This window comes from Asterias rubens, chromosome 5 (genome assembly GCF_902459465.1).
Source record: "Asterias rubens chromosome 5, eAstRub1.3, whole genome shotgun sequence".
Lineage (NCBI taxonomy): Eukaryota > Metazoa > Echinodermata > Asteroidea > Forcipulatida > Asteriidae > Asterias > Asterias rubens.
The window spans coordinates 4,309,205-4,326,955 of NC_047066.1; the positions used below are offsets into that span (position 1 = coordinate 4,309,205).

At 39.3% G+C, this 17,751-nt stretch overlaps 2 protein-coding genes across 3 annotated transcripts; one reads left to right on the top strand and one right to left on the bottom strand.

Annotated features, from left to right (window-relative positions):
* Positions 1 to 266: 266 nt before the first annotated feature.
* Positions 267 to 11,010, bottom strand: LOC117289915 (kinesin-like protein KIF22). The gene is made up of 14 exons (XM_033771114.1): positions 10,970 to 11,010; positions 9,668 to 9,962; positions 8,836 to 8,996; positions 8,237 to 8,382; positions 7,287 to 7,350; positions 6,238 to 6,347; positions 5,559 to 5,634; positions 4,655 to 4,844; positions 3,936 to 4,092; positions 3,256 to 3,445; positions 2,697 to 2,850; positions 2,231 to 2,416; positions 1,571 to 1,695; positions 267 to 675 (listed from the first exon to the last, which is right to left on the bottom strand). The coding sequence occupies exons 2-14, from the start codon at positions 9,960 to 9,962 to the stop codon at positions 601 to 603; spliced, it is 1,929 nt and encodes a 642-aa protein (XP_033627005.1). The 5' UTR covers positions 10,970 to 11,010; the 3' UTR covers positions 267 to 600.
* Positions 11,011 to 11,080: 70 nt separating this feature from the next.
* LOC117289948 (PAXIP1-associated glutamate-rich protein 1A-like) lies at positions 11,081 to 15,803 on the top strand. 2 transcript variants are annotated; one of them, XM_033771156.1, is made up of 5 exons: positions 11,081 to 11,211; positions 12,569 to 13,366; positions 13,965 to 14,041; positions 15,025 to 15,127; positions 15,293 to 15,803. In XM_033771156.1, the coding sequence occupies exons 2-5, from the start codon at positions 12,591 to 12,593 to the stop codon at positions 15,378 to 15,380; spliced, it is 1,044 nt and encodes a 347-aa protein (XP_033627047.1). In that variant the 5' UTR covers positions 11,081 to 11,211; positions 12,569 to 12,590; the 3' UTR covers positions 15,381 to 15,803. The 2 variants fall into 2 exon arrangements, with proteins under 2 accessions (XP_033627047.1, XP_033627046.1); XM_033771155.1 differs by having other exon boundaries at positions 15,025 to 15,379.
* The last annotated feature ends 1,948 nt before the right edge of the window (positions 15,804 to 17,751 follow it).

Here is a 17,751-nt window from a genome sequence, read left to right on the forward strand (position 1 = left end):
TGCGTGTTTCTTTGATGTGCGCGTTTAGACGCGCATACGGTTTGCCCTACAAGATGGCGACTTTCATAGCAGCAAAGGGGTTATGCAATACGGTCTATTGGACTGGGAGACTTTCTGGGACGATAGAGGGCAGCAGACTTACCGGGTAAATCCGTTGTTCTCAGAATTATGCGCGTGTTCAGAGCTACGTAAACAATGGAAATTTACCCGGTATGTCTGCTGCCACCTAGCGTTGGAAAGTCTCCTATTAACTTTGCTCTTGAAGGTGCATGGCAATTTTCCATTTGGTAAGGGGCACTTCTATGTAGAAAAATGTCAATTTGTATTGAAACTTTGCAAAAGGACACCACTGCATTCGCTGTGGGTGCTGTAGGTTATTTCGATGCCTGTTCTAATCAAAGAAAACAAGTCATACACCATAAACCATATTTGAAGTCTGTTGGGTAATAATTATGTCAACGTGTTTTACCACCGTAGTAGTGTAAACTCTGTTGAGGAAATACTCCACAGAGAACACTCAGAGAAATTGCATCCATCCCTCCCGGTACCATAAAGAGAAATCACTGACAATGTTCCAAGGCCGGCTGGTTGGAGTCGACTCTACAGGAGATTGTTTCTTATAATGGCATCTACTGTCTTGGTTGGAAGACCATTAACACTTCTTAGGTCATCAATCTGCATAACAAAATAAAAAATAAAAATTATAAGAGTAAACTCGTGAGCACATGTGTAAATCTTTGGTGTTGTTCTCTTTTTAGAGCATTGGCTCTTCGTCAGTCTCCTGACGATGTCAAGAGCAAGCGAATCGAAGCGTTGAGATCAATTAAAAACTCACTCCTAGGCAGTGAAGTTATTAATGAGAAGTTCCCTCGATCCACAAAGCGAAAGAAGTGGTCACGACTAATTTCCTACCATCCGCCTAGGTACTGGTTAATAAACTACTCTGCAGCATTAGAATATATTGCAAGACATGTTCTCAGAAGAACATAATCTACCCAGCTAGTAGATACACACAAAGTAATAATAACAATAATTTTTTTGGGGGGGCTAATCATCCTTACTTGCAGCTAAGAGCTGAATTGCAAAGGACGAGGCTACAAGGTGTTCGAGAAGCAGGCATGCAAGGGCGCCTCTTGCTGCCAGCCACATCAACCCATTATGACCACGGAGCACAGCCAAGATCCAAAGTGATTTATTTTTCCTGAGGGAGGAAACCGGATGGTCTGGAAAACCCTCGTGGCACAGCAGAGAATCAACGCTCAACTCGACTCATATATGGCCCAGGCCGGGAATCGAACAGGGGTCACCTTGGTGAGAGGCGAGCGCTTTACGCACAAGCCAACCATGCTACCCATTAAGTGCCACCCAAAGTCTTGCTGCAAAGCAAATAAACCTTGATACCTCACCATGTAATGCTTCAAATCTAACACACCCTGGTTGTACCCACAGCAGGTTTACTAGTTATAGTTACTTCTTGTTTTCCACAACGTGCAAAGCCTAAAAAATCAAGAAACAAGATGACGAATTTAAAGGTGTAGGGACGGAAGGACTTGGTAGTTTTTTGACTGACCTTAGTGAATTCTCCAAACATTTGTCTCCAGCTGTGGATGAGTTGGGCTCTCTTCTCACCCACACTCTGGAGAGACTTTAGTTGCTTGACTGTCCCGGTATTGAGTAGATGGATTATCTCGGCAGCTGGGGAAATATAAACACAAGGAGGGTGATAAAAGGCAATTGACACCTTTGATAATTGGTTATCAAAGACAAGTTATCTCAATTGGTGTATCTCAACATATGCATTAAAAAAACAAAATCTGTGACAATTTTGACTCAATTGGTTATCGAAGTGGCAGGACGGCTTTGGCAGGACGGCTTTGTAGAGGTGCTGGTCACCTGTTCCTCCTCGCCACTCACTGGCTTGGTATTGTTTGCCTATGTTGCTTCTTTGTTTCTTTATGTATCGATTTGTATATTTATATTTTTTTTATGCCAGTGTAAAGTCTAATGAAACTAAAACTAAAACTAAACGAAGTTGTGAGAAAATAGGCTAACGGAAGAAAAAACATCATTGTTGCACAAATTTGTGTGCTCTCAGATACCAAATAAAGGGCTTCATGACTACATTCTTTTATCCCTGATGCAATTATTACATCAACTAATTCGACATGAATAAGTTTTCCCTATCATATTTTAACCACAAGGCAACGTGTACATTTTTATGGAAACTCACCATGTTTAGCTCTTAGTTCTGGGTTTGGTTGAAGATGATGTAAATTCTCCTTCTGACTCCCTTCATTACTGTCTCTACATGCCTTGATCTTCAGGAACTGCACATCTTGACGAGTGTGCTCTTTCTTCAGTGTAGGTTTAGTAGGTTTGGTGATGACAGGGGAAGGTATATTTTCCTGCGACGACACTGAAATATAGCAAGAACGATATCGTTGAGGGACATTTGGGAGTTTATCTTTTAAAGTGATCCTTGAAAATGCTAATATTGCATTGTACAGTAACGGAACACTTTAAACTTGTATTGTAAAGTTTGCAAACTGAAAGTAGACTTCTCAAACATGAAACGTCGGCACCATCGGCAATTGCTGTAGGGTGCCGTGGGATTTTTCGAGGCCTGAATTATTCAGTAAAGAATTGTACAAGGGATCATTAACTGGTTTCAAGAAACACAGAAGTCAAAAGGCTACCTGTCATTGGTTGGATGATGGCCTTCGGCTTAGAGCAATGACCGGTCTTGTTGGACTCGACGGTGTTCAATAAGTTGCGTTTTCTCGGCTGCACGTGCCCAACTTTGGCACTGTTGACCACCGTGTGATGAAGCTTGGTGTGGTCTCTTTGTAACTAGAAAAATTAGAGGTGTAATCAGATCAGAAATGGAAACAAATAATAATTAATTTTGAAGACTTAATTTGAAATGCATGGCAAACTTCCTCATCTTACTTCATTTGTTACTTCTGGGTGTGAAGTTAAGGACTCGCATAAAAGTGAACTTAATCACCAAATGGGACTTGAGGCAATCGCATGCTGAGGTATCAATAGTTTTGACTATCAAGTTTCAACTAGTCATCGGCAGTCTCCAGACGATGACTTGGGAATAACTCAATCCACATAGTGTTCAAGTAAAAAATTACAATTTTCTCACTGTGTGCCGCTTAACAAAGAGAAAATACCTTGGTGCCCTTGCCCTCTCAAAAAACAAAGCATACAGGCGTCCGTAATCTTAAACTTGTAAGATATTCTGCGTACCTCGGATAGCTGTTTGCTACTCTCCTTCAATTGCGCCAGTATCTTGCGATTTTGTTGATCATGCGACTGGTTTGAGTGGTCCTGATTGGTTGATGATGATGGGTTGAGATGAGTCAGGATGTTGGTCTCTAGTAACTGAAGGCGTTGTCGCATGCTCTCCTCAAAGTTGTGTTGTCGTTTCAGCAATGGGCTGAACAAAGAAACAAGTATGGCACAATATCTCAGTTTGTCAGCTCAGTGCTTCAAAGGGAAGGTACACGTTTGGTTATCGCTCTTAAAATTAATGGCAATAAAAACTGACCTGGTTAGACGTACAGTAGCTTTAGATAGTATAAAGCATTTTTTAGAATAACTTTATTTCAAAGTACACTCTTGATTTCCCGAGATGTAGAACAAAGAGCCATTCAAACAGCTTTATTCCAGGTACTACATCTCTTCGAAACTCCTTGCCTGGTGCATGTTTTCCTCCATCCCACCATCTAGACTGTTTTAAGAGGAATATCAGTTCTTACCCTCAGAGTTATTTTTCACACTAAATAACTGTTCTTCTTGTATTCCCTTATACCAAGAGTGGCTTTCAGCTTTGTTTAGGGCACACATGCTGACAAAACTGTATATATCACAAATTCTGATAATTTGGTTTTGGGAGTATTCTTCAACATGATGCAGATTTACTATACCTGAGAAACGGTGCTTTCTCCTGTGGTTTGACGGCTGTAGATCCTACTTTGTCTCCGTTTGACCCTCTCTTAGCTTTCTTTGATGGGGAGCATGAAGAAGGCCGTTGTCCATCAGTGCTGTGTGCTCTTTTCACCGGTACACGTACAACTGGTTTCTCTATAATAAATAGAAAATGTGCCTTTAGAAGTTGCTCCTTTACAATAAATAAATTACTTATAACCTTGGCAAACTTTGATAGAGCTGCTTAAGCACAAAATACAGCTAAGCACAAACAAAACTTTGCTTATCAGAATAAGGCTGCATGTACCTGCCAAACTACTATGTCACGGGTATCTTCTTTGACTGCTACCCTGCTTAGTTTTGCTTAGCAGAATATTAGTTATGCACAACTATCTGTTTGAGCAGCCCTATAAAACTGGGCACTACTTTGACAATTCTGACTCAATTGGTAATTGAAGTTGCAAGAGAATAATCAAAGAAATCACCCTTGTTGCACAAACTTGTGTGCTTTTAGATGCATGATAAAATGCTGCAGGTCTGAATCTTTTAATATTTGAGTGAGAGATTACCTCTTTCTCAAAAACTATTATACTTCAGAGGGAGCTGAGATACGTTTCTATGCTAACTGTTATTTTGAGTAATTATCAATATTGTCCTGTGCCATTAAGCAATACTTTCTGCTTTAGCAATTCTATGAGATAGGGCCCAGAGTACATACCCATTGTCTCTCTTGTGAAGGGTCTGTTAACAATCTGTCTGGATTTGGAGGCAAAGTTGAGGGCAGTGTAGGTCTCCATATAGTTGGTCTCTTCGGGTGCGATGTTTGTGACCATACAGGCATGTGCACTGCCCCCAAGGGAGTCCTGCAAGAGGCGGGTCAGCTTGCTGTCTCTGTATGGAATTCGACCCTAGAGGAAAAAAAAACGGACTTAGTTTGAAACACCTAGTCAACTTAGACCCCTTGCATAACACGAAACGCTATACAGACGCTGAGCTCACATGCACATTTTTAGGCACAAAGAACAGCTACCGGTATATAGTCCAATCCCAAAATGTATCTTGCTGGTTTGTGTTACCAGATCAAAGACAATCAATAGCATTTCTTGAGTGACTATGCTCTCTCGTGATAACATGTTTATTATGGGTCCTACATGTTGGATTTATGACACTTTATGAGTACATAACAAATATTGTACATGTACAACCTTGGCACTGACTAAGCTTGGGCGATATCGATTTATTTTAATCGCGATATATCGCCGACAATATATCGCGTTATTCGGTATCTTCGCGATTAATTAAATTTGACTTCATCGGTCTTCAAACTCCCAGTGAAAGTTGTAGAAGAGACAGTTATAGCATAAGAGAGGTGTTCTAATGACCTATTCTTCTGGTTTTACTCCAAACCTATGGGGTGCAAGATGTCTCAGCTAGGAAATACATCGTGATCTTGCGATACTTAATCGATATCGCGATATATCGCGATATATCGATATTTCGATTAAAACCAAATCGATCCGATATCGAAATCGTTTCCAAATTAGTATCGCGATATTCGATAATATCGTGATATCGCCCAAGCTTAGCACTGACAGAGTTTAGATAAAGTTGATTCAACTTACCAAGCCTTGGTTGAGTGCATCCACAACTTTACCCAGTACAAAGAGTGATGTGTTGATGGCACCACTCTCTTTTAACCTATGAGGATATCACAAAAAGAAAACAAAGATGTAAGTTTACCACTACAAAATATTAAATATGCGAGACGAATGATACCCTTAAAGCATCTCATTTTATTGAAATGGAAATTTGTGCAATTGCAAGACACTCAACCTCAATTGCTTAGTCCTTAGGATGGGGCATAAAGGCGTAGGTCCTGTGTGTTAAGAATTAACTCTACTGATGAACTTGCAGGTAAAACCATGTATAATATCTGTTGGAGGAGTGTCGGTTCTGAAAAGACCGCAACGTCGCAACGTTTCAAACAAAAGGCTCTGCGCGTCTTTTTTTTTCTTCCCTGAAGACGAGAACGAGTGTACCATTTCGAAAACGTTGAGACCACAACAGCTCTTTGCTCTTGGGTGTGCTTAATTACAATAGGAGACTTTCCAACGCTAGGTGGCAGCAGACCTACCGGGTAAATTTCCATTGTTTACGTAGTTCTGAACATGCGCATAATTCTGAGAACAATGGATTTACCCGGTAAGTCTGCTGCCCTCTATCGTCCCAGAAAGTCTCCCATTGTTTGTGTTGTTATTGTTATTACTGTTAAAATACAAAAACACTCTCTTGATGACATACCTGATACCTTGGTTACCAGTTCTCTTGTTGTTCTCACTACCAGCTAAATCAATCAAGTACGCTTTCCCAATCTGCTTCCTGTATGGAGGCAGATGCTGTTTCTTCACAACCTACAAAAAGAGTGACAAGATAATGTTGTTTAGGAAAGTTTGCATTTTGTCACGGCCTTTCGTGGCTGGGACAGCTTCGTAGAGCCGAGATCCCAAGCGACTGAAAGGGGAGACCGCACACAAGATAGCGTCTCGGCTCGCACACATGGTCATCCGCTCCAGTTGCTTTATGAAGCTGTCCAAGCCAAGAAGGCCTTGAAAGAAGGTTAGAGAAAAACTCAGCTTGTATTAAACATTGAGCTGTCTTTTTTTGGTATAATTTGGGGAGGATCGTTTTAAAGGGGTGTTTGTGAAGAATGTAATGATTGATGGAGAAGCACATAAAAGCATTAAGACACAAAGAGAACGAATTGGAGAACGAAACCATTTAAAGATTGCTCTTCTCGTTTTTAAATGCTTTAACAAAACTACACCTCATTATATTACCACTTTACTGTCACATTACACTCCTCCGCGATGTCTTTGGTCCACACTTGACATCACTCGCTTGAATGCTCCCCGAGCAAACAAAATTCTAGGTCAAAAGGCTTTCAGTATGGCTGGGCCAATGATTTGGAACAATCTCCCAACTGCCATTAGGGAATCTAATACTCTGCTTTTCGTAAAGTCCTTAAGACTCACCTTTTTCCAAGTTAATTTCTTTCTAGTGCGCTATGATCTTGATGGAATAGCGCCTTATAAATTTTAATTGTTATGTTATGTTATGTAAGAGCAACATGGGTTGAAATTAAGCCCTCATTCATGACTCGATTTTGATCCCCCCCCCCCCCGCCCCACTCCTATAATATGCAGACATGCAACAGTTGGTAATGGTCCTTCCGCCCCATACCTTTTCATTGGATTTGTGTACAGAAACTTATAAAAGGTTTTTTTTCTGGGTAAGATGTTGAGAATGAGTTTCACAAAGAAATGAAGTGAGAAACATCGTTGGATTTTTACTTTGAGTAATAGGATGGAGTGACTTCTGCTTGATCTGCTGTTGAGTTTGGTGGCAGCCGTGGTTCTAGAATAGCAAGATAAAAGAAAGTGTATTAATTAACAACAAAATGGAAGAATAAAGAAGCTTCGCTTGAGAATGATATTGACGTGTCAAATTGTACAGGGAGTTAACATCCTAGAATGATAATGATGAAAGCTCTGGTATCCGCCACAGATAATGGGTGCTCATGGAGCTGATAATAGTGGCTTCTTATAAAGTGGCTTCAACATTCAGTATATTCCTGCACAATATGCAGCCTATCAAACCAGGAACACCAGGGCAATCCTTTCTCTTTTCAAGTTCTTTTTTGTGCATTACACAATGCACACGGGACCAATGGTTTTACGTCCCATTCGAAGGACACAGCAATAATGGTTATTAAGTGTCTTGCTTTAAAAGGACACAAGTGACAAGACTGGGACTCGAGCCTTTAAGCCCGGTGCATACTTCCTGCGAATGCGAATGCGATACGAATGTTGACGCCACAAATTCGCAACGAAATTCGCACTGAGACGAGTTGATGTGCTCAACTCACTTGCGAATATCGCTGCGAAAGGAGGGTTGTGACGTCAAATTCACAACAAATTTGCTTCGCATTCGCAGGAAGTATGAACCGGGCTTTACTCTGCTCAACAGAAACACCAGAGCTTGGGTCCGGTGTTCTTATCCATTCAGCCAAACAGCTTGTAAATATGTGAAAGCTAGGCCTTGACTTTCATCTTTGAGAGGACAAGGCCATTTTAATTTTAATAAAAAATCTTTAAGTCTGTGGGAAACTTTTGAAGGGGCACCAATGCCAAGACCAGGGCAATAGAGACCATTGCCTTTGTGAAACTTCAGGCCTGGCAAGCATTGGTCAAATGTGTGAATTTACTAAATTAGTAAGATTAGGCTTATCTATTCAACCCACCTGTTTTTGCTAGCCGGTACAAACAGTGTGTGAAACTCTTGAAGGGACTTGATTTCCCGCTCGGCAAGGTTGGGAATAAAGATGGTCCGATCACGATCTTCACGGATGGGTAGATCCTGACTTTTGACCTCCAGAAGGTCATACACCTGATTCAAGATTGTAGGTATAATAGTTTCACAAAAGTGTACAAAATGCTCACATATAAAAAAAGGGCCTATTGTAAACTTTTAAAGGCAAGTTTTTGGAACTGTTTGATTAATTTAATCATATAGAAATGTATCTATGTTCATCAATAAAACAAACATGTGAAAATTTCAAAAGGTAAGCATTTTCAGATTTTGTTGTATTTTTGTTATTTATGATTTTTTTGTGAAGGCCACTTCAAGGTGTGGGCTACAAATGAACCATTTTTTCAGAAATCGGTAATTAATTGGTAAATTAACTGTTTTTGCATTTATACCATAGATACTTTTGGTTGATAGGCAGTTTGCAACAGCTAATTCAATTTTCTTCAAAATTGTTACGGTTGCAAGGGTTTTGCAGGAATGGTCAGGCTACCGGAAACCTATGATTGTTTTTAGTATTTATTTTAGATTTACCTTTTCCTGGTAAATTTCAAGGTATGAGAAGCTGAAAGTATAAGTCCACTGTGAATTTCTTGGGTCGTTTCTCTGTTTTCCAGTTGCTCTTTGAATACCGTTGACTGCACGTGGGATGATGCCAGGATTCTCTGCTGTGCCCAACATAGTATGGGTCTTACCTAAAACAAAAGAACACCCTTTTCAAAAGAACACCCTTAAAACACCCTTTTCACACGAAGTTGTGTGCTTTCAGATGCTTGATTTCGCGACCTCAAATTCTAAATCTGTGTTCTCGAAATCAAATTCGTGGAAAATTTTTTCTTTCTCAAAAACTACGTAATAATTATTTTGAGTAGTGTCCGCTGCCTTTAACGGCTGATTGTGTGCTAACTGTGCGAGGTTTCTTTTCATAACGCTGCCAAACATTTGCACTCGATAGGCATGCTTAACCTTCTGGTGCTAACTATATGAAAATGAATGACAGAACAATGCAAATCCTTTGAATGCCCAATCTGGCACCACCAAATTTTCTTGCTAACCTGTGAAAAACGCTTACACTTTTACAACAAATTGTTCTGCTATAGTTAGCACACAAATTTGCTTACTATGAAGCAGCGGTATGAAATTGGCCCAGTGAGTTCTACAACATATAACAAAAGACAACTCCAAAATTTACTGGGCCCAATTCAAATTCATAGAGCTACTAAGCACAAAAAATAGCTAAGCACAACAAATTATGCTTAACTAGAAAAGGTTACCAGCCAAACTACCATATTGGGTGTACAGTTTGTGACTGGTATCCTGCTTACTTCTGCTAAGCAGCTGTATGAAATTGGGCCTAGCTTTGTACCTGCACCAGTCGGCCCGTAAGCAAAAATGCTCACATTCTGTCCGTTCAGTATTTTGTCCATCAATGGCTCGACACATTTTTTGTAGACATCTTCTTGTTTCGAGGCAGCGTCGAAAAAAGCGTCAAAACTATACTTGATAGTCTGAGTAGAGTTCCTCCAGTTCCAGATTTCCAGAGAGGACTCGTCCAAGCCATTGACGCAGAGCTTCTTATCTTTGTCTTCTTTGTTGACTGGGCGAAGCCGGACGGCAACCTTGATTCTTGTAGCATCTCCAGCGCTTTGGGCACAAGACATCTGTCAAAATCAATCAAAATTTTAATCAATCTTATTAAATTATTGGAAACAATTTCTGTACCCTGCCACCACTTTTTCACAAGTTTTTAGGTAAATAAGATACTATTTTATTTCTTAACATCTACATCTATTCAGCTACTTTTCAAAGCCTTTATAATGAATGAAAAAGTGGTGGCAGGATACAGAAACTTTTCGAAATTCTTTGTTTTGTTTTGTCCACTCTTTACAAAAAATTGAAAATTTACATCTAAAATTAATGAAATTGAAATTGAAAAATCCAAAACAAGACAGTAACATTTATATCTATAACCATAAACAAAATTGTTCATTATCGGTCGTTTCTTAAAATTTGTCATTATCAGTCGTACGACCAATAATGACAAATTTCGTGGAAAAAGGATTACAGCACCCCAGTTACTGGAGACAGTACAGTGTACCACTACACCAACGAACTAGCCCACCTTGTTCGGCTGTTGGCTGGGCTCTCTTTTAACATCGATCTTGCGACTGTGAAAATTCTGACCGATGTTAAAAGAGAGCCATAACACAGCCCAACAAGCATGACAAGGTGGGCTAAACAACAAGGGGCCTACAAAAAATACAACAGAACATAACAACATACATAATAAAAAAAAGGTTTACAGTTGAAAGCATTTTGGTTTTTGGTAATCATGTTTTTAAGATGTTTGTTGAGCACAAATCAATGGAGGAGTCCATATGGCTAAGAGTAAGACCAAGCTTAGCTATGAAGTTGGAGCAATTCTTAATTTTGGAAAGAACGACAAGCATCTTGTTGTGTTGTGAAGTTCCTGATCCTCCCACATTCATTCGTGCACAAATTAAAGCAGTTTGTATTGGGTCAGTCACGTTCGAAGTTGATTGCTGCCATGCTGGTCATGACCGATCATTGCAGCGACCATGAAGTTTTTCAATAACAAAATTAGAATTAAGTTTACATAATTGTCTTCGAATCTTGTCAATAAAAGTTGAATAAAATCAAAATTTACCTTTCCGATAGAGGAGCTGAAACACAACACGTCAACACGTCGCAGTCAAATCTACCACCAAATTTATCAGCTGGAAATTCAACCAATCAGCGTTGAGAATTTCGTGTTCGATTGTTGGTTACTCTTTACTCTTAATCAAGATGGCGGCTTCCTTGAGCTTCGTTTGTTTCTTTGCCGTGTTTACTGTTTCCTATGTGGTCTGAGCATGGAGTAAGGAAGGACATCATTCATACGTAAACTTGGTGAGTGTTTGTTGGTGGTAGATAAAGATCTGACTTGTTTCCTAGTCATGCTAGTCGTTTTGGTAAACCACACTCGTTTGTTGTTTAGCCCAAATTCCGGACAGTATTAAATATGTATAACAATGATTACCCCCCGCAAAGCAAACGCGCAAAAACTTTGTCTTTTTGATTTGAAGAAAGTATCATTGGAATATCATTTACGTTGGATTAAGTTAGATAGTTTTGTCAAGTTGGAATTAGTCTGATTTTCTGACTGAAGTGAAGTGAAGGGATAGTGACAACTTTGTGTAGATAATTTTAATTCAAATTCTATCTAACTTTTCTTCGCTCGTGCAAGCGCCAAATTTCTGGGCTAGCTGTGAAGTGTAGAATGCCTAGAACGTGGAGTTGTGCATGCACACAAACTAGATATCACAAGCCAAAATTCCCAGCCAACCTGTGAAGTTAGTTATCGCAACTACTGTGAAATACGCTTGACGAGAATACCCTGCTTCTGCAAATGTCGATTCTTTGCTCTAAACAGCGCACAGCCATGAAATTGGGCCCTGGATTACCCACAACCCAAACGCAACACTGCAGCAGAATTAGTTGCGATAATGTAACCCTCGGCCGTCGGCAGGAGGGGCAACTACAACAGAAAATAATTTATTTTCTATATTTTACTTAATTTCATTGTTAATAAATATTAATTTTTATTTGAGAAAATAGTATTAGCTGTTGCACTTACCTTTTAAATCACCTATTATTATAGTATAAAATGCAAACCAAATTTAATCAGCAATGTTTTGATGCTAGCAGAGCATGTCTTTCTTAAATGAAGGCAAATAACAACTTTTATTATTTATTATTAAAAGTATTATTTATACAGGGCAGCCCGTCATCAGTGTAAAAAAACACTGTTCTCCCTGGGGGCCCTGTAGAAAAAGCGAAACGCAGAACAAGAGATAAACAAATACACATGTATAAAGTACAAACCTCACAAAAGCAACAACAGCACTCTATACCACCAGGCACAAAATCAGAGAAAAACAAGGCAACAAAAAGCCAACAAACATGAACAGAAATTTAGTGAAGTGGAAGTACATGAATACTATAGAGAGAGAGAGCTGGACAAAAAGCAAGGGGTAAACAATAAAAAGAGAGACAAAGGGGGGTTTGGTTGGAGAGAAGGGGTGACTTGACCACAATAAGAAGATAGAAACACAAAGGACAATATCAATGGTGGGAGTAGAGAAAAAAGAATAGTAATTAGTTCAATACTAGTTTAATACCAGGAGGTCATCCATGAGTGTCAGGGTTATCCTGTTTTTTTTAAGTATGTGTTTTTGTTTTACTTTTATCTTTTCCATTTGTTTAGGTTTTCAATAAAACCTGTCAAAATGATGGCCACCGAGGAAAAACCAGCCGAGGTTCCCGTTACGGAGCAAGCAATCAGTTCAGAGTCCAAACAAGTGGAGGTCGATGCAGATACCTCTACACAAATAGAAACAGAAGTTGCTCCAACAAACGAAGAACCAGAACCCGAGGTGAAAATGGAGACGGATGAAACACAGTTAGAAGACTCAAGCAATGTCAATGCAGAGGTAGTTGAACCTATGGAAACTAAACCAGCAGAACCCATAGCAGAACCTATAGCCGAAACTGAACCCGAAACCAAAGAGAAAGAAGTGGAGGACGTCGAACCAGCTAAGAAAGAGGTGGAGGTTATTGAGAAAGATGATGAAGAAGTAAAAGTTAGTGATGAGAAAGATGTTAAAGAAGGAGCTGTAGAGGAAACACCCAAAGAACTCGTGGAGGAAAAGGAAATTGTTGTCGAGGATAAGGTTGATCCCGTCGTCGCCCCAAACTCATGTGAACAGGTGAACGAGCAAGTACTTTGTAAAGAAGAGTCTACAGAAATAATTGAAGACTGGGATGTTTTAGGAACAGACGATGAGGAAGGAGAGGTCGCTCAGGATAAGAAGCGATCTGGAGTGTGGATGCCCAACGCCAACATCATCATCGACCTCTACCAGAAGCTCGACAAGGAGGGGGTTCTGGAGCTGCAGTGGAAGTGCCCGGGGAGACGTCAACCTGAGAAGGAAAAAACAGAGAATGAGGAGACGGAGAAGATGGAGGAAGAGATCGAGACGAAGGAAACTGAAGAAAAGAAAGAGTAAGTTTGTTTGTCCCCAAAATGAAATAACTGTATCGATAAGAGAAGGAAGGTAGTAGTAACTACTTAGGGGACAAGCCAAGTACACACTTATATACAAGAAAGTAATGGGTGAATGAGTTCAACAACAAAAGGTGGAGTCAGTGACTAAAGAGCATCTACTCCTGGTAGTGGGACAGGAAACCAAAACCCTTTTAGGTCCTTTATCAATACAGTTTAGGTTTATATTTTGTTTGTATCTACTTGCCAGGTAGATGTTCTTCATGCTTTTTTAGTCTACTACTGCAGAGTAGATTTTCTGGAATTCTAGAGACTTCTCAGTTCTGAAAAGAACTGTCCTGCTTTTTAACTACTATCTGGCAGAAGGTAGAACATCAGCCATGATTACTATTTTTGCTTTAGTGTATTAAGAAGACTTCTTGTTTTAATATAAACTTCAATACCCCACAGTGAGTTCTTAATTGGCATCAATGTTTCTACATGTACTAGCCTGCTCTAGTCACCAAGTTGTCAAGTTTTGTAATCTTGTATCTTCTCTGTGGATGGTTGTCAGAAGAATCCTTGTTTGACAAATTTTAACTTGCTTTTTTTTTCACAGGGAAGAGGAACCCACAGAGTTTGATTTTGACATTGATACTCCATCCATTACAAGCATGACTCCAAGACGGACACCAGGTAAGTCTATTGTACATTAGTATTAGTATTATCTATTCAGTCTACCACAGTTAAGGGCACTGGAAACCTTTGGTAATTGTCAAAGACCAGTCTTCTCACTTGGTGTATCCAAACAATATGCATAACATAACAACTCTGTGCAAATTTGGACTCAATTGGTCATCGAAGTTGCAAGGGAATATTGAAAGTAAAGACATTCTTGTTGCACAAATTTGTGTGCTTTCGCTTCAGGCCTGAAGTCTTTTATTATTTGAGCGAGAAATTACCTCTTTCTCAAAAACTATGTTACTTCAGAGGGAGCTGTTTCTCACAATGTTTTATACTATGAACAGTTCTCCATTGCTCATTACCAGGTTAGTTTTCATGCTAACAATTGTTTTAAGTAATTACCAATAGTGCCCAGTGCATTTAAAGCTCAACATTTGCATTAGGTCCCAATATATGGTGCTGCTTACCACAAAATTATTGGTTTGTGACCTACAGAATTATGCTGTATGGACTGCCATAGATAACTTTGAACATTTTTGGAACACGCTTGTCGGCCATGGAATGAGCATGTGGGTCTAGACCAGCATGTACTTCATCTTATGGCTAATGTGCACGTTCCCAGTATTTGCAAAGTTGTCCTACCCTGTGTCAGTAGAGATGTTAGCGCCCTCTTGTGACTATTTCTGTTTATTGTTGACTCAGCCATTTTATACCCGAGTTGAATTTAGTTGAGGAGTTAGTTTGATCATCAGCATGCATGTTTTCTCTGGCTAACATGCACATTCCCAGGACTTGTAATGTTGCCTTACCCTGTGTCTTTAGAGGTGTTAGAGCCCTCTTGTGACTTTAATAACAAATTGAAGAAAAGAAGCTATTTGTTTACTTGTTTATCATGACATGAAATTGGCCCACCTACGCCCCCCTTACAAGGTAAAAAATGCGGCAAATTCCTAAATGTTACAACAAAGTACTTTATTTTCTTGTCTTTGTTTTAGGCAGTGGTCATGCCCAAGGAAGTGGCAAGAAGCGAGTAGCCAGAATGGACAAGATCTTCAACGATATGATGAGACACAAGAGGATTGACGAGGAACTGCAGAGGTTTGGAGAAGACGATGATGAGCCAAATAAAACAGACACAACACCACAGAGAGCCATCGGCAAGTTTAGAATCAGAAAAGATTTCTGATCTTACGTTCCTCAGGGATGCCGTGGCCGAGCGGTTAAGCTTGGTGGACTCAGGTTTTCAGGCCTTGTACTGCAAAGGTTTGGAGAAGACGATGATGAACCAAATAGAACAGACACAACACCACAGAGAGCCATCGGCAAGTTTAGAATCAGAAAAGATTTCTGATCCTACGTTCCTCAGGGATGCCGTGGCCAAGCAGTTTAGCGTGATGGACTCAAGTTCTCAGGCCTGATACTGCAGAGGTTTGGAGAAGACTCTTGTGAACCAAATAAAACAGACACAACACCACAGAGAGCCATTGGCAAGTTTAGAATCAGAAAAGAAAGCTTTCTACTATCATTATCTTCAAACGGTGTAAGTTTAATGTAAATCTGTGGACATTGTGACATTGTGTTACAAAAAGTACCAGACACTCTAACTTAGAGCTAGCCTTAAGTTTCTAATAACTCCTTGGACTATCTTTGTGTAATAAACCCCAGGCCCGTCTTCATAGGGCTGCTTCAACTGACAAATATCGCTTAAAGGCAGTGGACACTTTTGGTAATTACTTAAAATAATTATTAGCATAAAACCTTTCTTGGTGACGAGTAATTGATGGTATAAAACATTGTGAGAAACGGCTCCCTCTGAAGTGCCATAGTTTTCGAGAAAGAATTAATTTTCCACAAATTTGATTTTGAGACCTCAGATTTAGAACTTGAGGTCTCGAAATCAACCATCTAAACGCACACAACTTCGTGTGACAAGGGCATGTTTTCTTTCATTTTTATCTCGCAAGTTCAAAGACCGTTTGAGCTCAAATTTTGACAGGTTTCTTATTTTATGCATATGATGAGATACACAAAATGTGAAGGCTAGTCTTTGACAATTACCAAAAGTGTCAACTGTCTTTAACAGGATTTTCATATTAAGCTTTTTTAGTTTGTATTTAGCTTAAATTTGTGCTTAATCAGCTCTATGAAATTTAGCCCTGGTTAGTGGGACCGGTACACTCCAAATGACGCTCTCTATAAGGCCAAGTAAAAAAAAAAACATGTTTCGCGTCCCCGCCCGCTTCCTTTTTACAGGCCGCCTCCTTTTCTATTTTATTTTTTATTTTATTTTTTTATGCACATTTTTTTTTTTTTTTTTAAATAGGGTTATTTTAAATGATCTCAGCAAAAACAATCTGAATGTCTTGTCTGAATGCCTCGACTAAATTGTTTTGTGTATTTCAGCAGTAGAAAAAACAATGGATGTTTGACATTTTAACAAAGAATGGCGGCCATCTTGAAATAAAAAAAAAAAAGCCCCTCTTCCTCCTTTTTTTGAAAAACCCGGACGTGAAACATGTTTTTTTTTTACTCGGCCTAAGTATTTCTATTTCCCAGAGCTTGGGACAGTGTCTAAAGCAGAATGGAACAAGTATTGGATTTTAACACAAATTTAAAAAAAATTTAATGAACAAATTAATACTCAAAGCTGCAGATGATATTTTCTAACTTGTTGACATTTTCAAAAGAAAAACAAAATGAGAAATTTTCTTAATAACAGCTTTTCAATTTATATATTTCTTCTAAATATTCAAAACAATGTTGACTTTAATAGTCAAGAAAATATGTTGTCCACAGCTTTGCACAATGGCTATACATGTACGTGTAGCATAGTAGGATAACTTTGGGGGTTAATTCACTTTGTAAAAAGCATTAACCCTTACTCCCTAGGCCCATGCAACCCGAATCCCCAATATCCTGTACCTTATGGTAAGTCAACACAAAAATATGGCAACTTGGATAATAAAGGTATGCCTAGTCTTTGCCCAAGACATAAGTGCTCGATATTGGAAAGTGTACTACGCTCAGTTGTAAATCGCTAAAGCGCGCCCTCTTTTAGTATGATTTAGCCAACTTGACTGGCGAGCTTGAGACTAGTCTAGGGAGCAACCAGTCAAGTTGGTTAAAGCCATTAACCACTTTCAGAACAGAAAAAATATGCACAGATTTACAAACAACTTACAGGGTTTAAAGAAGGTAATGGTGAAAGACTTCTCTTGAAATATTATTCCATGAAATGCTTTACTTTTTGAGAAAACATTAAAACAACTATCAATTCTCGCTAACGAGAATTACAGATTTATTTTAAACACTTGTCATGACACGGCGAAACGTGCGGAAACAAGGTATGGGTTTTCCCAATATTTACTCCCGACTCCGATGAACGATTGAGCCTAAATTTTCACAGGTTTGTTAATTTATATATACGTTGTGATACACGAAGTGTGGGCCTTTGGACAATACTGTTTACCGAAAGTGTCCGATGGCTTTAACCAACTTGACCGTTGAGCTTGAAACTAGTCTAGTGAGCAACCAGTCAAGTTGGTTAAATCATACTATAAGAGGGCGTGCTTTAGCAATTTCCTGAGAGTAGTACACTATCCAATATCGAGCACTTACGTCTTGGGCCAAGACTAAGGTATGCCTGGCCCCATGATAAACAATATTGTCATTTAGGCCTACTATTTTCAACCCTCTGGATTAGACCGATCCATTAGGCTCCG